The 22,988-nt window shown below is 41.3% G+C and overlaps 1 protein-coding gene across 3 annotated transcripts in view; it reads left to right on the forward strand.

Annotated features, from left to right (window-relative positions):
- HMG20A (high mobility group 20A) overlaps window positions 1–22,988 on the forward strand; it is a 126,245-nt gene that overhangs the window by 65,603 nt on the left and 37,654 nt on the right. For 2 of the 3 annotated variants that reach the window (XM_029575382.1, XM_029575384.1), the window contains exons 3-4: window positions 2,860–3,007; window positions 9,119–9,331. In XM_029575382.1, coding sequence (XP_029431242.1) covers window positions 2,860–3,007; window positions 9,119–9,331 — 361 coding nt within the window. The remainder of the gene's footprint in view (window positions 1–2,859; window positions 3,008–9,118; window positions 9,332–22,988) is intronic. The other variant, XM_029575383.1, reaches the window with a different exon arrangement.

The following is a 22,988-nucleotide window of genomic DNA, read 5'->3' on the forward strand; positions in this document are numbered from 1 at the left end:
AGCGGTGCGCAGAGCCCTAGTGGCGTTCCTACCCTTGGTCCATGCTCGGATGGTACGGGTTTTCTCAGACAACTCAACCACAATGGCTTACATCAACCGCCAGGGAGGAACCAAGAGTCCCGCGGTAGCTCAGTAGGCTCAGCTGTTGTTCGCGTGGGCAGAGCTTCAGCTCGAAGGGATTGCCGCTTTGCACATCGCAGGAGTGGACAACGTCCAGGCGGATCATCTCAGCCGTCAGCAGTTGGATCCGGGGGAGTGGGAGCTGTCCCCGGAAGCCTGGGGTCTCCTCTGCGATCGTTGGGGGGACTCCTCAGTTGGATCTCATGGCGATGAGTCTAAATGCCAAGACGGAGAGGTTCTTCAGCCGCCGGAGGGAGTCGGGGGCGGTGGGGCTCGATGCCGTAGTATGCCCGTGGCCAACCGATATCCTCCTGTATGTCTTCCCTCTGTGGCCTCTCATAGCGAGGATCCTCAGAAGAATAGAAGGTCACCCGGGGTCAGTAGTACTTGCGGCTCCAGAGTGGCCTCATCATCCATGGTTTGCAGATCTGCTGCGTCTGGCGGTGGACAGACCGCTACGTCTGACCCACTTGCAGGACCTGCTTCGTCAGGGTCCCATATTTTCGAATCGGGAGGATCGCTTCTGTCTAGCTGCCTGGCTTTTGAGAGGCGGCGATTGCGTGTGAGAGGGTATTCCGAACCAGTGATTGCTATCCTTCTTCAGGCGAGGTGCCCTTCTACCTCCTTGGCCTATTCCAGAGTCTGGAAGGTTTTTGAGTCCTGGTGTGGAGAACAGAGGTTGGATCCTCTTAAGGTTTCCATAAGAACATAAGAAAATGCCATGCTGGGTCAGACCAAGGGTCCATCAAGCCCAGCATCCTGTTTCCAACAGTGGCCAATCCAGGCCATAAGAACCTGGCAAGTACCCAAAAACTAAGTCTATTCCATGTTACCATTGCTAATGGCAGTGGCTATTCTCTAAGTGGACTTAATAGCAGGTAATGGACTTCTCCTCCAAGAACTTATCCAATCCTTTTTTAAACACCGCTATACTAACTGCACTAACCATCTCTCATATTTTGTCCTTTTTGCAGTTGGGCTTATCCAAAGGGTTGGCCCATAGTTCTCTTCGAGTCCAGGATTCAGCCTTAGGTTGTCTCAGGGTGAGAGTACAGGGGAAGGCTTTGGCTTCCCATTCAGATGTAGTGCATTTTCTTTGGGGAGTTAAGCATCATTCCAGACAAATGCGCAACATTTGTCTGGAATGGAATCTTAATCTGATGTTGCGAGCCCTTTGCGAGGAACCTTTAGAGCCACTGGGTCGGACGTCTTTGAAGATCCTTACCCTGAAGGAGGTCTTTTTGGTAGCTATTTGCTCGCTAGGAGGATTTCGCAATTGCAGGCACTTTCTTGCCGTGATCAGTTTCTCAGATTTCGTCTGATAAGGTGTCTTTGCGGACAATGCCTTCCTTTCTTCCTAAGGTGGTGTTGGTGTTTCATGTGAACCAGACAGTGGAGTTGCCCGGGTTTTCAGATTGGGCTCGGGATACCTTGAGGGGAAGGGAACTCCATCTTTTGGATGTGCGACGAGTTTTGTTGCGATACTTGAAGATCACCAATTCTTTCCGTCGCTCTGATCATTTATTCGTCCTTTTTGGGGAGCCAAAAAGGGAGAGAAGGCGTCTAAATCATCTTTGTCTCACTGGTTGAAAGAGACTATCTCCGCTGCTTTTGTTTCCAAGGGCCGGGCAGTTCCAGTGGGGCTTAGGGCCCACTCGACTCTAGCTCAGGCGGGGTCTTGGGCTGAGTGTCAGCCAGTGTCTCCCCAGGAGATATGTAGGGCTGCGGCGTGGTCTTCGCTGCACACTTTCACAAATCATTACCGTTTAGATGTGCGGGCCCCAGAGATGGCTCCTTTTGTGGAGAGTGTTCTTCGAGCGGGTCTTTCGGGTTCCCGCCCAGTATAGGAGGGCTTTGGTACATCCCACTTGTCTGGACTGATCTGGGTATGTTCAGGAAAGGAAAATTGGTTCTTACCTGCTAATTTTCGTTCCTGTAATACCACAAATCAGTCCAGAGGCCCACCCTGGGAATCTATGCCGAAAGGCTGCTTGTTCTACTGCTGTATTTTGCTTGCAAAGCAGAGATTCCATACTTGGTAAGAGTTTTAACAGGTTTTGCAATTTACTGTTTCCTAAATTGGTTAACCAGTTTGTCAGAGGTATTCATCTTAGGGGCCTCGTTCGCCCTCTAGGTTAATTATCTTGGCTTGGGTATCGGTTAATACTGAGGGACTACAGGTGGCACGCTCGTATATGTGGCAGTGCCCAAAGTATTTTGTTCTGTACCTTCATCTGCTGGTAGGGATGAATAAAACCCACTTGTCTGGACTGATCTGTGGTATTACAGGAGCGAAAATTAGCAAGAACCAATTTTCCTTTCAAATGCTTAAGGGTGCTAATAACTATAAGCTCAGGCATTGGAGCAACAATGTGTAAATGAAAGGAAGAATCAGCACACTATTGTGACATGCTGGCTCTTCATTTGTGGCATGTATATTTGCAGCAGTTGCCTACAGGCAAACATAAAAAATTGCTGGTATCCCGAAAGGAAAGGAATGCAGGGATGAGGCACTGGCTTTAAAGAAAGGATGTGTCATATTAGCATCAATTTCCAGCAGGATGGGAGAAAACAGATACAAAAGTATTATCCTGATCAATGCTGGTTGGTTGGTTGTTTAATAATACCTTCCCTCCCAGGGCCAGGTTGAATTTTCTGGCTCCTTGTAGTATTCTAAGTTTATGGTTTTCTGCTTCCACTACTAACTGCCTGTACTGATATAGCAAACTGATCCAACAGGGTAGCGCACTCTGAGGGCCCATATGGGGCTATAGCTACGCAGTCTACGAACAAGCCAGAGTTTGCAGAAGACCTGTCTCAGGCCCAACTTCTGCAGAATGAGTCATCCAACACAGCAGAGAGCAGTGAGCAGAGGCAAGAAAACGAGGTGAGTACCACAAATGTTTTCTCTATATGCTTTAATACTATGAATTTTGTATTATTTTCTGAAGAAATATTTGTGTGCAATAGTATTGTAATTATATCTTTTAGTTTAGAGGATTCCTACCCAGTTATGTGAACTACAAGTAACAGAAACATGCATAGTTGAAGACAGCAGATAAGAACCAATTGGCTCATCTATGTTTCCCAGTTGTCTTCTTCGCTGGTTCTCTACCACTTTGGGTAGAGAAGCATATAAATTCCCATACTTAAATCAATACAAGTTCCTGCTACCTGTCTTTTTGACTAACTTCTCATCCCTATTCCCACTATTGCCCTAGCATGTTTAAATTGCGTTACCGTCCTGACTTCCACCACCTTCATGGTGGGCTGTTTCAGGCATCTTTTTCTAGAAATCGATAATGCCTATTATGAAAGTAATTTTACTAACGTCTCAATTAATAATTGTTTGTCAATAGAGGGGAGGAGGATTAATATATCTATAGTATTGTTGTTCCATTTGACCTCAACTTACAACAGATGAAAGATAGGGGAGTTATTTGTTTAAGAATTATACAGAAACATAATCTTCTAAATTTATTAGAAACCTTATAAAAATATAAAAACCTATACACTAAGTATTAATTTGAAATGTAACAGCAGCACAATTTCTGTCTTTTTTATATTTTCTATTGTGCTTTCCCATTTGTTAATTGAGGGCTTTCAGATTCCAATCTCTCATGAAGCTAAAAATTTAGGTATTCAAATGGATTTAACACTTTCTTTAAGACCACAAGTTAAGACTATCGTTAAGAATGCTTTTTTTAAGCTACAGCTTTTGCGGCATCTTAAACCAGTGAGGATCTGAAAATAGCGTTGCATGTCCTAGTTATCTTTTTAGATTGTTGTAATTCCTTGTACTTGGTCTACCTCAATTTACTCTTATTCCATGCGTAGGACCCCAGAGGCAGGCAGAGCTCCAGAGTCTCAATGCATGGATGAGACGATGGTGCAAGGAAGAAGGATTCAGTTTTGTAAGGAACTGGGGAACCTTTGGAGGAAAGGGGGTCATTTCCAAAGGGATGGGCTCCACCTTAACCTAGGTGGAACCAGGCTGCTGGCGCTAACCTTAACCTTTAAAAAGGAGATAGAGCAACTTTTAAACTAAAATATGGGGGAAAGCCAACAGTCACTCAGCAGCACGTGGTTCAGAGGGAGGTATCTTCTAAGGATATTAAAATAGTAGGAGAGTTAGAGCATACCGATGGAGTGTTTCCAATAAAAGCATACATAGGCAATTTGCTTATAAGTAAAGAACAGATAGAGTTGAAAGATTCCAATTGATCCCTGTCAACTGCTAAGAAAGTGGCGCATACAAATAAAAAATGTACCTTGAAATGTCTATATGCTAATGCCAGAAGTCTGAAATGTAAGATGGAAGAGTTAGAATGTATAGCACTGAATGAAGAGGTAGACTTTAATTGGCATCTCAGAGACCCGGTAGAACGAGGATGGCCAATGACACAGTGCTATACCAGAGTATAAATTATAACACATTGATAGAATGGATCAACTTGATGGAGGTATGGTGCTTTTTGTTAAGGGTGACATAGAGTACAACAGGATAAAGATCCTGCAGGAGACTAGATGCACAGTTGAATCTTTATGAGTGGAAATTCTATGTGTGATAGGGAAGAGTATAGCAGTGGGGGAATACTGTCATTCACCTGGCGAAAATGAACAGATGGATAATGAAATACTAACAGAAATTAGGGAAGCTAACAAAATCAGTGGTAAAGAGTTTACAGTCATGGACATTGTTTAAAAATACTATCTTAGAAGCCTATACCAGATATATTCCATGCATTAGAAAAGGCAGAAAGAAGGCCAAACGACTGCCAGCATGATTAAAAGGTGAAGTGCGAAAAGTTATTTTAGCCAAAAGAACTTCTTTCAAAAATTGGAAAAAATATCCAACTGAAGAAAATAGAAAAAAACATAAGCATTGATGAAGCAGGCAAAAAATGAAAAGAAGCTGGCCTTAGAGAAAAAAGCTCAAAATAAAAGCTTTTTTTAATATATCCAAAGCAGGAAGCCTATGAGGGAGTCGGTTAGACTGTTAGATGATCAGGGGGTTAAAGGAGCAAGTAGATAAGACAAGACCATAGCAGAAAGAATAAATTCTTTGCTTCAGTGGTATATGTAGGCACCAAAGACATAGGAAAATGTGGGAGGGAGGTTCTGGAAGCCAAATTTATTTATTTTATTTAGAACTTTTTTATACCGACATTCTTAAACATATCACATCGGTTTACATATCAACGGGGATAAACCAGCAAAGATGAGAAATTGATTTATAAAGTTACAATTAACAGGGGGTCAAAACGAACAAGTGGGGAGTATTAGGGTCGAGTGGACCTAGATGACGAGAGTAGGTGATAGAAAAACCAATAGATAGATGTAGATCGTTTAACATAACTAGATGGTTTAGGCATAACTAGGTAATTTAAACCAATAAATAGGAGTAGGCTTGACGAGGGTAGGGGAGAGGTAGCTCTTGAAGGAATGAGCCAGGGAGAGGCAAGTAGAGCTCCAGAGTCTCAATGTGTGGATGGTGCAGGGAAGCGGGATTCAGTTTTGTAAGGAACTAGGCCACCTCTTAGGAAGAGGGAGTCTTTTTCCGAAAGGATGTGCTCCACTTTAACCAGGGTGGAGCTAGGCTGCTTGTGCTAAGCTTTAATAAGGAGAGAGAGCAGCTTTTAAACTAGAATAAGGGGAAAGCTGACAGTTGTTCAGCAGGGTATGGTTGAGGGAGAAATCTCTGAAGGATACTAATGAAATAGGAGAGATGGAACCTCTCTGTTGAGATGCTCTAATAAAAGCAAAAATAATCAATGTGCCTATAAGTAAAGAATAACCTGAGCTAAAAGATTCCAAATTATCCCAGACAACTGAAAAGCAAGTTGTTAATACAAACAAAAAACACACTTTGAAATGTCTGTAGGCCAATGCCAGAAGTCTGAGAAATAAGATGGGAGAGTTAGTGTACAGCAGTGAATGATGAGATAGACATAATTGACATCTCAGAGACCTTGTAGAATGAGGATATCCAATGGGACAGTGCTATATCAGAGTACAAATTATGTTGCAATAATAGGGATGATGAATGGGGTGGCGCTTTATGTCCAGGATAGCAGAGTCCAACAGGATCATGGAGGAGACTAAATGCACAGGATCCTGGAGGAGACTAAATCCCATATGTGCTGGGGAAGAGTTTAGTGACATGAGTATACTACTATCCACCTGGTCAAAATGATAAGACTGATGATGAAATGCTAAGAGAAATTAGGGAAGCTAACCAATTTGGCAGTGCAGTAATAATGGAAGACTTCATTTACCCCAATATTGACTGGGTAAGCATAATATCAAGACATGCTAGAGAGATAAAGTTCCTGGATGGAATAAGGCTTCATGGAGCAATTGATTCAGGAACCGTCAAGAGAGGGAGCTATTTTAGATCTGATTCTTAGTGGAATGCAGGATTTGGTGCAAGAGGTAACGTTGTGGGGCCACTTGGCAATAGTGATCATAAAATGATCATATTTGAACTAATGACTGGAAGGGGGACAATAAGTAATTCTACAGCTCTAGCACTAGACTTTCAAACGGGAAACTTTGATAAAATGAGGAAAATAGGAAAAAACTGAAAGGTGCAGCTACAAAGTTAAGAGTGTACAATAGGTGTGGACATTGTTTAAAAATACTATTGTAGAAACACGGTCTTGATGTATTCCATGCATTAAGAAAGGTGGAAGGAAGGCCAAACTATTGTCAGCATAGTTAAAAGGCGAGATAAAAGAGGCTATTTTAGCCAAAAGAACGTCTTTCAAAAATTGGAAGAAAGATCCATCTGAAGAAAATAGGAATAAGCATTCGCAAGTTAAATGTAAAACATTGATAAGACAAGCTGATAGAGGATTTGAAAAGAAGTTGGCCATACAGGCAAAAATTCATAATACTTTTTAAAAATTATATCCAAGCAGGAAACCTGCGAGGGAGTCAGTCGGATCGTTAGATGATGGAGGGTTTAAAGGGGCACTTAGGAAAGATAAGACTATCACGGAATGACTAAATTAATTCTTTGCTTCACTGTTTATTAATGAGGATGTTGGGGAGATACCAGTTCCGGAGATGCTTTTTAAGAGTGATGATTCAGATGAACGAAATCGCGGTAAACCTGGAAGATATAATAGGCCAGATTGTCAAACTAAACAGTAGCAAATCACCTGGACCAGATGGTATTGATCCCAGGATTTTGAAAGAACTCAAAAATGAAATTCCAAACCTATTACTAGTAATTTGTAACCTGTCATTAAAATCGTCCATTGATTCTGAAGACTGGAGGGTGGCCAATGCAACCACAATATTTAAAGAGAACTCCAGTGGTGATCCAGGAAACTATAGATTGGTGTGCCTGACTTTGGTGCTGGGAAAAATAGTAAAAACTATTCTAAAAAACAAAATCACAGAATATATAGATAGACATGGTTTAATGGATTCAGCCAGCATGGATTTACCCAAGGGAAGACTTGCCTCACAAATCTACATTTTTTTGAAGGAGTTAATAAACATGTGGATACAGGTGAGCCAATAGATATAGTGTATTTGGATTTTCAGAAGGCCTTTGACAAAGTCCCTCATGAGAGGCTTCTAAGAAAACTAAAAAGACATGGGATAGGAGGCAATGTCCTTTTGCGGATTTCATAAGAACATAAGAAATTGCCATGCTGGGTCAGACCAAGGGTCCATCAAGCCCAGCATCCTGTTTCCAACAGAGGCCAAACCAGGCCTCAAGAACCTGGCAATTACCCAAACACCAAGAAGATCCCATGCTACTGATGCAATTAATAGCAGTGGCTATTCCCGAAGTAAACTTGATTAATAGCCGTTAATGGACTTCTCCTCGAAGAACTTATCCAAACCTTTTTTGAACCCAGCTACATTAACTGCACTAACCATATCCTCTGGCAACAAATTCCAAAGCTTTATCATGCGTTGAGTGAAAAAGAATTTTCTCTGATTAGTCTTAAATATGCTACTTGCTAACTTCATGGAATGCCCCCTAGTCCTCCTATTATTCGAAAGTTTAAATAACCGATTCACATCTACTCATTCAAGACCTCTCATGATCTTAAAGACCTCTATCATATCCCCCCTTCAGCCGTCTCTTCTCCAAGCTGAACAGCCCTAACCTCTTCAGCCTTTTCTCATAGGGGAGCTGTTCCATTCCCTTTATCATTTTGGTCGCCCTTCTCTGTACCTTTTCCATCACAACTATATCTTTTTTGAGGTGCAGCGACCAGAGTTGTACACAGTATTCATGGTGCGGTCTCTCCATGGAGCAATACAGAGGCATTATGTCATTTTCCGTTTTATTACTCATTCCCTTCCTAAGAAGTCCTAACATGTCTGGTACAAGACAGGAAACAGAAAGTAGGTCAGTTTTCTCAGTACTGATTCTTCACCATCCTCCTCTGTTTTAGCATTACGAACCCCTTTAAACAGTTTTGGCAATGTACCTCATAACATGTTTGTAGCACTAGGAACCTACTCAGTGCAGTAAACAGGGCTAGATATGGACATAGGCAACAAAAGCATGTGCTTCATGTGCCAGATTCTGAAGGTGTTATAAACCTGGAGGAACATGCCCTTCCCCCCCAACTTCTAACTTCTTTCTAATCTTTCAGAGAGGCTTCCCTTCCCTGCCCTCTGATCTCCAAGGGACCCAGCCACTCCTCTTCTTTCTCCTTTCTCTCCACCACCAACTCTGACCCTCTGCCTATGAATGCTGTCATCTTAAGTCCAGCCCTGTCTGTAAAGATACCTCAGTTTTGACTAGATAGTTGTTTGCCCTTTACCCACTGTTGCATAAAGTCTAGAGTTCTTCCTCCTAAAGGCAGTGTTGCCTGCTTCATGAAACAAGATTGTGTCTGTCTGCAAGGGATTAGGAGGCACCAGAACTGATTCATGAGAAGCACTACTGACTGGTTTCGGGATGATTGCACTTTCAAAACAAATGAACAATCACATTTTTTTTCTTTTCCCTCTCACTTTACAGCAAAGACGTAGACGTAGTGGCTGGTCCAAAGGGAGGAAGAGAAAGAAACCCCCACGGGACAGTAACGCCCCAAAAGCTCCTCTCACGGGGTATGTGCGCTTCATGAACGAGAGGAGGGAACAGCTACGAGCAGAGAGGCCGGAGGCCCCTTTCCCGGAAATCACCAGGTTGCTAGGCAGTGAGTGGAGTAAACTGCCATCTGAGGAGAAGCAGGTATTTCTTTCCTTACCAGATTTCACTTGCATTTTGTGTACAATGAGTGGGCCGCTTCATTTTTTAGTACACACATGCCAGCTCTTGCAAGATGGAAGGAGTGACAAGGAAGTGGACAGTGCTTTGGCATCAGGAAAAATCTAGAAGAGTTGCAGTAACATTTTTTCTTTAAGTAATTACTTTCACTCCTGAAGGAGGAGTTCCGAACTGTGCCTGATGCGAACAGCACAGCTATCAGCAAGTTTTCCTAGCTTAGCCACTGTTGGCACCCTAGGCAAGTATGCCCAGGTTGTACTGTGAACGTTGCTGCAGGCTGAAAGGTTCTACATATTTGATGTGCAGTCTTTATCAAGTGCAACTATAGATTTTAAGGCTATCATGTATAAGTTAGATATTGTGAAGTGTCTGGATGTTTATTACCCCAGCTTCCAGAAATAGTAAGTGATAGTTCCACATCCAAGGAGGCTGCAAGAATAGCTATAGATACAAAAGAGTTGCTTACCTATAACATATGTTCTGCAAGGACAGGCAGGGATTAACTCAGGGGATCTTTGAGGGAGTGGTAGAGATTGTAAAGCTGAAGTAGTTGGTGTGGATGAGCAGGCTAGATATGAAGTATGGTCTTTTTCTGTTCTCACATTTCTGCATTTCTAAGTCTTCAAACATAGTTGACATCATTAGATGGAGATTCTAAAAATTTTAAGCATGCCCTACCGGGCATGTGCAACATATTGCTATACTACCATGTATCCACATGGGAGCCCTTTTAGTCTATAAATTAGCTTAGATTTGGAGAAACCAACCTCAAGGCCATGTGGATGGGTTTTGTGAGGACTGATATCCTGCTGTCCTTGGAGAGTATAAGAACTCTACTTTCTCAGAAGACAAGTAGGATGGCAGTCCTTACACACAAGGAATCCCTAGCTACAGACTGCCCTAAACGAAAAAAGAGGAAAAATTGGCAGTGCCAATGGACAAAAACCTTTTTTGGTGGCAAAAAGCCAGTTTTGTACTTTGTCGTTGTTAGGGCAGCCTAGGAGAAATCAAGTTGGGTTCTATATCTCAAGAAAACTCCTCAAAAAAAGACTGGCCAGACCTGCTATTATTTCCAAGCAATAGTGAGATGTGAATGTGTGAAGAGATCTTCTCCATGGAGGCTGATATTAGGTAGGCTAACAATACTGTCATAGCTGTAATACTTTGAGCTTTGACCTAACCCACCAGATTCAGACATCCTGGGCATATCAGAAGGAGATGCAATCTACTAGCCAATTTGAAAGGGTGTGTTAGGCAATGGCAATTCCAGGCTTGTTGGTGTCTAAAGAAACAAAAATCTGGGTGGACATTCTAAGAGTTTGTCCACTCCAGATAGAGGGCCAACGCTCTTTTGTAGCACTTGCTCACTTTTGTGGACATATAGCCTGAGAGAATGTTGTAAGGATGATTAATTGGTTAAGGTGGAAGCCTGACACTACCATAGGCAGGAATGTAGGATGTATGCATAGGAACACTCTATTTTGAAAAAATTTGGTATAAGATGGATAAATCACTAAGATCTGGATCTCACAGTTCACAAGCATCTGTAGGCTGAAAGTGTGCTTTCATCAATTGAGTCAAAATCACATTGACTCCAAAGACATAGTGGGAGGTTTGATGGGAGGTGTCAAGTGAAGGAAGCCCCATGTGAAACAGACAACAAAAGGCTATACAGAAATGGGTTTATCTTCTTCATGGTGGTGGTAAGTGCCAGTTGCATTGAGATGAACCCTAACCACCAATCTGTTACATTTTTTTGAGGGCATAAATAAACATGTGAATAAAGGTGAGCCAATTGACATAGTGTATCTGGATTTCCAGAAAGCATTTAACAAAGTACCTCATGAGAGACTTCTTAGGAAATTATAAAATCATGGGATAGGAGGCAGTGTCTTATTGTGGATTGCCAACTGGTTAAAAGATAGAAAACAGAGAGTAGGGCTAAATAGTAGAATTTCCCAATGGAGAAAGTAGCAGCCAAGAAAGTAAATAGAATGCTAGGAATTATCAGGAAAGGAATGGAGAATAAAACAGAGAATATCATAATGCCTCTGTATCGCTCCTTGATGCGACCTCATCTATATAATATTGTGTACAGTACTGGTCACCACATCTCAAAAAAGATATAACAGAATTAGAAAAGGTACACAGAAGGACGACCAAAATGATAAAGGGGATGGGACGATTCTTCTATGAGGGAAAGGCTAAAGAGGTTAGAATTCTTCAGCTTGGAGAAGAAACAGTTGAGGGGAGATAAAATTGAGTGTAATGGAACGAGTAAACAATTGTTTACTCTGTCAAAAGGTACAAAGACTAGGGCAACAAGAGAAGTTACTAGGTTATACATTTAAAACTAATAAGAGAAAACCTTTTTTTATTCAATGCATAATTAAGCTCTGGAATTCGTTGCCAAAGGTTGTAGTGAAAGCTATTAGTGTAGCTGCATTTAAAAAAGATTTGGACAAGTTCCTGGAGGAAAAGTCCATAAACCATTATTAAGATGGATTTGCAGAAATCCACTGCTTTTACCTAGGATAAGCAGCTTGAAATCTACCCCTTGGGATCCTGCCAGGTACTTGTATCCTGGATTGGCCACTATTGGAAACAGGATAGTGGGTTTGATGGATCTTTGGTCTGACCCAGTATGGCAAGTCTTATGTTCTTATGAAGTACAATCTCGGGCGTCCATCAGCAGGCACACTGTTGCTGTTGATGCCAGTGCACCAGTCCCTCCAGCATCTAAAAACCTGATGCCAACATGGTTTGGGAGGCAAAAGGAGAGGATACATCTTACGGAGATACCAAAGGTGTATCAGTGGCTGACACATGGACCTTCAGAAACTGGCTCAGTTCTTGGGCTTACTTGTGGAATCTTCTTCCAGTTATGTTGAAAACTGTTATTAATTTAAAGGATTTTAGGAAAGATTTAAAAACATTCCTGTTTCAGGAAGCTTTTAAGTGATTTTAATATTTTATTTATTTATTTATAGATTTATATTCCGCTTTCTGTGCTTCAAAGTGGATTACATTCCGGTACCGTAGGTATTTCCCTATCCCCAGAGGGCTTACAATCTATGTATGTACCTGAGGCAATGGAGGGTAAAGTGACTTGCTCAAGGTCACAAGGAGCAACACTGGGTCTTAAACCCTGGTCTCCTGGTTCATGGCCCACTGCTCTGACCACTAGGCTACTCCTTCACTCCACTCTATTGTAAGTTATATGTTCTTTTATTAATTGTATGTGTTTTGTGTATATAAGCTTGAAACCCACCCTGATCAACTGTTTGGAGGAGGCGGGATGTAAATATTTTTAAATAAATAAATCAGTCACACAGAGAGAGCACACCCAGACATTGTGATCGACCCCAGACAAAAGGACCCATCTATCATGGGGGTCTGAGAAGATATGAACCTTTCACACAGGGAGCATTTGTCGAGGCCACAGGCTTTCTTCTGTTTCAGGGGCATCAGATACAAAATGATCACAGAAAAATCAAACAAGTCTGATATATTAAAAAAAAAACAAAAAAACCACTGCGACTGGGACCACCTCACACCAATGCCACTGCATCACGCGGTTGCCAAAAAGGAAAGAAAACTTAAACCAAAAAAACCTACTTAGGTGAATAAGGAGAGAAGAAGAAAAGACCACAAGGCCCCATGAAGACCAAATTCTGAACTTTTAGGAAGCAAATAGTTCCCTAACAGCAGGAGCAGTGACGTGGCAAGGGTCACCAGCGCTCGGGGACAGTACATTTGTTTTGCTTGCCCTGAGCAACCCCCCCCCCCCTAACCACCACCACCTCATTTCTCCTTGTAGAAATGCTTAAGGTCACAGAGACAACAGATATTTCAAATAGCGCCCTCTTCTCACCTTCTACCTGCCTGCAGCTGAAAAAATACAAAATGAAGACTCCGGGCACCCCCTACAGCCCAGTGTCCAGGGCCTTTGAACACCCCCCCCCCCCCCCTTTGCTATGCCACTGAGCAGGAGAGGCAGAGATCCGTGATTGGTGGCTCCATGGAAAAGATGCGACTGAAGGGGTCTCTGTGTGGATGCATGGAAGTATAGCAAGCTGCACATGCCTTGTAGGACACATTCAAAATTTCTAAAAACTTTGAAATCAAATTCTCATGCCGGGCTCCATCTGATGCTGTCAAGTATGTGTGAGGACTGCTAGTGCTCGAGGAAACCAAAAAATCTCTTCTTTGTCTGGTCTTCCTGCGATGGACCTCTGTATTTGGAAGTATAGACTAGAACAGTCATGTTCAGCTGTAGGTCATAGAAGACTTATAGATCACAAGATGAATTTTCTATTTAGAAAAGTTAGAATAAAAGGCATAATTTATAGGCTGAAATTTGTGCCTTTTTAAAATAACATATGAACCAGAATTGATAAGCATCGCTCTCTCATGGATAATTGCTTCACTACGTGCTCTATATGGAAACGTTTGTATATATAAATCCCAAGTCTCAAGAAAAGCCTTCTTTCACTTCAGACTCTCCAATTGCCATATTTTCCATCTGCATAACACTTGGTTGTAATTATATAAAGTTTCCTGGAAATTTGCAATTCTACTGAGATAAATATGGAACTAGGCTAAAAGGGGAGGTGAAATTTCTGAGCTGGACTTGGTCATTTGGAAAAATGGGGAAAAATGTATGTGCATTAATTTCCTTATCATGGAAAGTGCATTTCAGAAATGAAATGAACTGTTGTCTTATGGATTGTTTTAATAAACAAGTTTAAACATAAAGTAGCGGTTGAAAATCTGTGGAGTTTTAATTTTACAGTATTCATAGTGTTGAAGCCATGAGGAGAAAGTCTGTTCGAAATTTTAACTTGGAACATCATGAATTTGTGGTCAGCCTGCTGAATCCTTCTGAGCTCTTTTGTGGGCCTCAAGCAAAAAAAGGATTGAGAGTTACAACTCTAGAAGGACAAGCTGATTGAATTCTAAGAGGCGCCTATACTGTGTGTTCCCCTCTTACCTTAAATATCTCAATTGTGCAAACCATACTGCAAGATGTAATTCATCATAACTCTTTACTTGCTCTGTACTGGAAAACATTGCCACTGAACAGTTGGAAGAGCAAATGTGATATTTAAGTTCTTTCCCTGCTTTATTACGTATTTTTCTGTCCCCTTGCAATATGTTTCCAAACTTCAGAGGAGCAGATGTCATAGAGTATCATGGAAGTATGAAAACCAAGTAGTAACTGTTAAAATGGCAGATGATCAAAAAAAAGTAATTTTAAAGGGAACGATGTATGTCACCTAGTTTAGCATACCATACAAAGTCTTGTTTTACCTTACAGTAGGGTTTAGAATTTTGTTGCTTTGTTCTTTTGTATTTTATTTTTAAAATTCTGTACCATTTGCAGTGCCATTTTGTTGCCTCCTTAAAGGTGAATGTTAAGAGCCCTACATGCACCAAAGCTGGGAATTACGCACAGAAGTTGGGCCGGCGCGCACCGCAGGGATTGTAAAAAGCTCGCGAGTATGTGTGCATCTCCTGGTACGCACACAAAAACATTTAGGGGCGTGGCATGGGCGTTCCTAGATTTCTCAATGAAATCTGCACATAAGTACTTACGTGCACAAGTGCCCACCAGGGTCCCCTACCACATAACTTTATTTCTGTTATGGATGGCGTTTAAGTCCTGAAAGAAAAAAAACTAAAGAGGTTAGCGGGGTTTTAAGGGTTGGGGCCAACAGGGTAAAAGGGAGGTTATTTAACTGGGGGGTTAGAAAGTCCTATCCCTTAACTGAGGGAACTGGTAATTGCGTTGGCACAGGTATATCCTAAACTTCCCCCATTTGCGCAGTAGAGGCGGTATTTGCACACAGATGTGCACGTCTATTAAATTAGGCGCACATGTACGTGCGTATAGCCTATTTTGTACCATACTCGCATATATCCACATATGTTATAAAATAGCTGCATCCATTGGCGCAAGCCGGCATACATGTGTACGTATGTGTCCACGCGACTGTTTAAAAGTTACCATCTAAGACCGTACTTTGCAGTCTAGCAGGCTATGAATTGAGCTAAATAAATAAATAGAACCCACATACAAACTCCTCGTCAGCATCATAATCCAGGAACCCCCATCATGTATGAAGTCATGTATTGTTAGTCATGTATTGCTTGTTTTAAGCATTTGATTATTCTGCCTTTTCCTAAAGATGAGCCCAAAGTGGATTATATGACGTAACAAGGTATTGAGTACATAAGTAATAGATATTTCTCTGTTGTCATGTTTTTTATCATCAAACAAGGAGGCACAGGGTCATGGACTCTCTGCCAAGAGGCCGTTAGATTTGTGAATCTGCTGCAATCATGAAGTTGTTCTACAAGTGACCTATTTTCCAAGGATAACCAACACATTAGTGAATCACCTCAGCAGGGCATTTCATCATCATGAAGGTCCCTATGTCAGTCAACAACTGACAAGCTGTTTGACCTTTGGGGACATCCCTCACTTGTCCTCTTCATGTCATAGGAAAACAGGAAAATGGAAAGGTTTTGTTCCATTCTTCCCAGTGAATTTAGATCTGCTCAGAATCCTTTTCTGCTCACTTGGAATGCAGATCTCATTTATGCTTTTCCACTGATTCTGCTCATAGCCAAGACGATACAAAACAAAACACTTAAGGACCACTTGATACTTATTACACCAGCATGGTTCAAACAAGTGTAGTTCGCATACCTAGTGCAACTGTCCATTAACCACCCAATCCATCTAGTGGCCACTCCATCCTTAACTCAAAATGAGGATCTTCTATATTATCCAAACCTTCTCTCTTCTTGGCAGCCTGGGTGTTGAGGACTCACTGATGCTTCACTCTCCTTACCCAAGAAAGTTAACAATATAATAGTATCCACCAGGAAGCCATCGACTAGAAGAGCTTCTTGCATCTATTATGCATGTGAGCCACGAGTGGTTCAGTAGTTTCTTTCCTCAAGTCTCAGCACCTCAACAGTGAAAGTACATCTCAGTGCCATAGCAGCCTACCATGTTCAGGTAGAGGGCAAACTGATCTCCTCTCATCCTTTAGTATCAAAATTTATGAAAGACTTGTGGCATACTAAATCTTTGGTGGCCAAACTACCTTTTACATGGGACCTTAATGTGGTTCTGGTGAAGCTTATGAATCCATCTTTTGAGCCACTGAAGGCTGCTTCTCTGAAGTTTCTCACATAGAAGGTATTATTCCTTGTTTGATCACATCAACCAGATGAGTCAGTGAGCTTCAGGCATTGATTCATTACTCTACTTATATGCAGTTATTTCCCAACAGAATAGTGCTCCACACGTACCCAAAGTGTCTTCCAAAGGTGCTGTCAGCTTTTTATATAAATAAAGCCATCATGCGCCTGAAAGTGAAAAAGTCCTTCATTCTTTGGACTGTAAAAGTATTTTGGAGTACTACAAGAAGAGAACTCAGCCACATCGTTGGACCTTGCAACTATTCATCTCTTATGATCCTGCCTGGGCATAGCAATTACTAAATGTACTTTGTCCAATTGGCTAGCAGACTGTATCATGATTTATGTGCTAGCAGGCCTCCAGATGACAGACTCAGTTAAGGTTCATCAAGTGAGAATCATGGCTGCATCAGTGGCTCATCTACATGCCTCTTGACATGTACACTGACAACCAAGTTGAAGCTTTGCAAATCTTTATGTCCCATTACTGTCTATACAATCTATCAAAGAGTGATAGTAAATTTGGACAAGCATTTTTGCATAGCTTGTTTACCCAGTAGTCTACTGTCCATGGTGGGGTCCAATTTGTTTATTCAGTAAATGTTCTTCTGCAGCCCTCAGCTTGGGATGTTCTAAGTGTCATGGCTAATTCAGCCCTGCTTGTCGATGGAGAAAACATGTTTGCTTACCATAAAATGTGTTCTCCATAGATAGCAGAATGAATTAGCCATCCTCCCTGGAGAGTCAACTACCTAGCTAGACTTAGGTCTAAAATCAGCTGAGGGGCTCGTGAGGCAGCGCTCATGCGGGAACTCCTGAACCTGCTCAGTAGAGCAAGTGCTCTATAAGATCAGAGAGAAGGGTTCCTTCGGCACCATTGAATAACATCACCCAAGTGTCACGGCTAATTAATCCTGCTGTTTACAGTAAGCAAACTTGCTATACAGATATCCATGAGAGTGCGTAAGACTCCCTAAGACAATGGAAGATGATGCTCAAAGCTTTGCTGGTAGAGAATGCATATTGAGTTCAGAACTGGATGAGACATTGAGGGCTTGAGTCAAAGCTCTTGTTATGGTTTAGCTAATCATTTTTAAAGACTAGCTAATTTAGACATTGTGCCTGATTGCAAGGTCTGTCTTTTATTGAACCAGCAGTTCTCTCTTATAATTCCAACTCAGATTCGGATCTAGTGCCATGAGCCTTTATCGCAGGTACCTGGGGATTTTTTCACTTTTTTTATACTTCGTCCAACATAACTATTCTGGTCATTGTAGTGATGGTCCTGGGCCAGGTGCCATGCACCAGAGCTCCTTCTACAACCCTTCAATCATGGGCCCTGGATCCAGCATCTAGGTGTCACTGTTAAACAACGAGCATGACTTTGTACCCTCCCCCGAGGGCTGCGAACATTGTCTTTGCAGCATACCCAACTGAGCCATGGAGCAGAAGAGCCAAATTTGTGCTCAAACTGAGGATTTTCTGAATGGCAGTGTACCGAGCTGGCCTGCACGGGTTCTTCTAAGAGGAAAATAAAGCTCTTTGATCCTGGGTGAATGGAGAGAGATGCTGTGGAGAAAGAGAAGCTGGTGAATTTGAGTATTGTGACTCACAGAAATAGGCGAGTGGGAGGATGGGCCAAAATAGATGTCAACCTCCACAATATGGACAGCTTGCTCAGTGTGAGTCAAGAAGAACAGGAACCTGAATTGTAATTTCTATCTTTATTAAATATATTTCAGGTTTTTCTTTTTTAAATTTCTGTAACTTAAAATCCATTGTATATGCTTTAAATTATCAGTAAGGTTATTTAATTTTACATTTGACCTGGAACTGTGTATTTGTACAAATGAGAGAAATGTATATCACATTTCATGTATATTCCAACTGTGAAATATTACAAAGTAAACCTATAGATTTCTTAAATATTAGTAAGCTTGATGGTGTTGACAGACAGATTGGTGTCCGTGCCACACATTCTAGATCTGTGAAGCCAGGCAGTTGAAAGAGTAGTATTACTTCAATCATTGAAACAAAAGACAAGCAGAACTAGTGAATACATGAGCCAGAAACTCAAACATCATAAACATTTTTCTGTTAAGACTAGCTTTAGTGTTGTGTTTGATCTATATGCTGTGTCTTGGCTCAGCTTTTGTTTTGGCTGGCAGATACAGTTCAGACCCTACAAGTTAGCTCTGGCTTTGTGTTTTCTGAACTTGGCCACCTCTAGGAACTCCAGGTGATGAAAAACATGAGTAATTTTTCTCACACTGCTTCTTCTATTGTTTTAGCAGTCAGAAAAGATATCAAAATGGACTTTCGGCACTGAAAAAGAAACAAAATATTGGCCATTCTATTAATAGGTTAAGGAACACGAAAGGAGCAACCAGTATGACAAATCTGGTTCAGTGCACTGAAATGTTGAGTGTAATCTCTTGGCTCTGGAATTAGTGATGTGACACCTTATCTGAGAAGTCAGTTGTCATGTAACTAAGGCAGTGTCTGAAAAAAGCATTTTTAGCAGTGGTCTTTGACTTAAATGCCATACCAAATAACTAAAATAGGTGTTTGACGCACATTTTATGTATTAATTTTAACGAATTGTCATACTATGCCATTGTTGTCTGTCTCTCCCCCATTGTGAAGACGATTCCATAGCCAACTTCTTCCCGTGCAAGTTACAGAAAGCACTCTGCATTAGCGATTAGGAAGAATAAAGCCCTCCACCATCAAGATAGTTGCAGGTGTGCCTCTCAAGGTTTATTTTCAGTGTTAGGTTTTCTGTATCATCTGTGAGGCCAGTGAAAATATCTTTATGCAGGAATTCTGCATATTCTGATTTCATTAGTCTCTTCCACCAAACAAAAGGGACCGGTTATGATAAAAGTGCAATTTTACTTTCCCTAGCAGTTTCCTTCTCCTCTTGAGCTTCCATTCAACCCCCCCTGCTTGGGTTATGGTACCTTGAGTTATCATTTGCAAGCACTTGGAGAATTTTTCCTTATCTTATAGCCTCCTTCCTCAGCTATTGCAGCAACAGTCTTTGGACAGTAGCACAGGCCACAGCTCCTTCCAGAACCTGCAACACATGCACCCTGAGCCTAGCTACGAGGTGCCGATGTTGTACAAGGACAGAGACTCCTTTCCCTAAGGAGTTGTGAGCACTACTTCTGCAGCATCCTCTGTCTTGGCAAGCCTGAAGCGCAGAGGCCAAGGTTTGTGAATCAGACCTAAGCGTCCTGCCTGGTAGCATCATTCAGTCATCACTTCATCCCCTTAAGTGCAGTTTATTGATTTGTGCACTTTATTGGCAATGTAACCCAGCAGAGGCCTGTTCTGATTTGAGCTAGAACCCCTTAAAACAGGAAGAAAATTACTATACCCAAAAAAGGTCAGTTCAATACAACAGCAGATGTTTCTTAGGCTATTTCTGCTCAAGAACCACTAGAAAGCTATGAAACGCAGTACAGATGCATATAACATTTTTTTTAACATTTTATTTATATTTGGTCATATCTTTCCATCTTTCCATCCCTTAGGCCTGGATTTTCTAAAATCGCAGGGCTTTGTGAATCGCGATGTGACGGGGGGGCGGGCCTGCGAAAGCCGGCAGCGATTGCATCACCGCGCTGTTATCGCTGCCGGCTTTCGCACCCAATAGCGCCATCGTGAAAGGTGGTGCTATTGGGCGCGCTACTGGCAGTGATAAAGGGGTCTTGCCTTATCGCTGCCAGCGAAGTTTCCGCAGTGTCCGCCCCGACTCTTCCTCGTCCGGCGCCAACAACGCACCGACTCCACCCTGATCTAGCTATCGCACACGAAAAGGGAGTTTTCGCGTGTGATAGGGTTAGAAAATAACCCCCTTAGTTTGCTGCTCTTCCTAGTCACCTTTTCTGCTCTTTTGATGAAGCTTGGAATGTTGAGCTGATTGACTGTATTGTCTCTTTTCACTTCCTGTTTTGCATGGGGATAGCATCTCCATTTCATTGGCTACCTCCTGTCACCCTCTCCTCCAGTTTAAATGCTTGATGATGTACGACTTGAATTTTTCACGTGGGATCTTCTTTCCTGCCACTGTCAAATGTAGGCCATCCTTCCTGTATAGTCAGTGCTCCAAGCACATCCTCAGCCTCCAATGTATCCAAATCCACTTTCTTTATATCATGTTTTGAGCCATGGTTTGAAATGTTTTATATGGCTTAGCCTTTCCCTTTCCATGAATAGATAATATTTCAGAAAAGGCAATAGTCTTTGCCATGTGTCTTATGTCTTTCCCTCGGTTCTAGAACTCTTCGTGTACTGCTTCGCTTGGATATTGTTTCCAGTGAGGTGTTGCTCCCCAGATGAAAGATAACCATAAGGACATAAGAACATGCCATACTGGGTCAGACCAAGGGTCCATCAAGCCCAGCATCCGGTTTCCAACAGTGGCCAATCTAGGCCATAAGAACCTGGCAACTACCCAAACACTAAGTCTATTCCATGTTACCGTTGCTAGTAATAGCAATGGCTATTCTCTAAGTCAACATAATTAATAGCCGTTAATGGACTTCTCCTCCAAGAACTTATCCAAACCTTTTTTAAACACAGCTACACTAACTGCACTAACCACATCCTCTGGCAACAAATTCCAGAGTTTAATTGTGCGTTGAGTGAAAAGAACTTTCTCCGATTAGTTTTAAATGTGCCACATGCTAACTTCATGGAGTTCCCCCTAGTCTTTCTATTATCTGAAAGAGTAAATAACCGGTTCACATCTACCCGTTATAGACCTCTCATGATTTTAAACACCTCTATCATATCCCCCCTCAGCCGTCTCTTCTCCAAGCTGAAAAGTCCTAACCTCTTTAGTCTTTCCTCATAGGGGAGCTGTTCCATTCCCTTTATCATTTTGGTCGCCCTTCTCTGTACCTTCTCCAACGCAACTATATCTTTTTTGAGATGCGGCGACCAGAGTTGTACACAGTATTCAAGGTGCGGTCTCACCATGGAGCGATACAGAGGCATTATGAAATTTTCCGTTTTATTCACCATTCCCTTTCTAATAATTCCCAACATTCTGTTTGCTTTTTTGACTTTTTTTTTTTTTTTACTTTATCTTCTTCTGTAATTGCATTGACTACCTGGTCTGCATATGGCAAATCAAAAAAATTGATTTGAACATAGAGGATAAGAAAAAATAAACTACACATAGAAGAAAAAGTACAGAAGGCTGGGGGATATTGTTTATTCATGCCTGTATTGACAGTAAGTCTGTTCCTTGTTCCACCAACTGGAAAACGCATGCTATTAACCTACTGAGGATTTTAATAAAGAGATTCAAGAATTATTGAAAATAGGGGAAGCCGGAGATTTTCTGACTAGTAAAGAAAGATCCTTTCTTGAGGCACCACATCTAATTATTTCAATAGTATATACTCTACCAAAAATTCACAAATCCTTAGAACAAACTCCAGGTTGACCTATAGTATCAGCAATTGGATCCCTTTTGAAACCCTTATCTGTATTTAGTAGGGTTGCACATTTGTTTTTTTGTTTTTATTTTAGTGCACACTAAATCAAGTTAGTGTGAACTAAAATGAAAACAAACTGAAAAAATGAAGCAAATAATGCAAATAAAATGAAACAAACCTAAAAACGAAAGTTTTCCAGCTGCACATCCCTTGTATTTAGATATGTGTTCTTAAAGCCCTTTGTGGTAAATATCCCTCCATTTCTCACATCGCAATATTGAATACAATTAAATGTGATATGTCCTATCTAGTATTAGTTACTGTAGACATAAAATAACTCTACTCAAATATACCACAAAGAGAAGCTGTAGAGGTGATTTTGAGTAATAGACCAACCAATTTAGGAGTCCCAACAGAATTTTTCTGTGGTTTGGCAGAAATTGCATTGACTAAAAATTATTTTAAATTTCAGGATAAGTTTTATCAGCAAATAAAAGGCACAGGTATAGTTCTGTTTTTTTAGTGCAAGATTTAAAAACAAGAAAGAGTAGGGAGAGAGTTAAAACTGTACAGTTATCACATGACAAGTTAATTTAGAAGGAAAATAAGATTTGGCCAACAATTTATGGAGTACTGTCCCAATCTGTATCAATCAAACTATTGAACTTATTAATCGATTGGATCGGCCCCTGTTAAATGTGGAGGAAAAAGATAAATTGGACTGAACAAGTACAAAGAAAGAAATCCAGGAACGCATTAAATATCAAATTCTCCTGTGTCATTGGGACTGGATGATTTTATGGTTGAATTATATTAATAGCTCGCCGACTTCCAATTTCAAACTTCTGTATGAAGATTTAATTTCCCATAATAAAGGTGACAATACTTTTCCCAAGGCAATGGTTATAGTATTGGAGAATCTAGGTAAAGACCCACTGCTTTTTTAGAATTAC

Source organism: Rhinatrema bivittatum, chromosome 13 (genome assembly GCF_901001135.1).
Source record: "Rhinatrema bivittatum chromosome 13, aRhiBiv1.1, whole genome shotgun sequence".
In the NCBI taxonomy this organism is placed as follows: Eukaryota; Metazoa; Chordata; class Amphibia; order Gymnophiona; family Rhinatrematidae; genus Rhinatrema; species Rhinatrema bivittatum.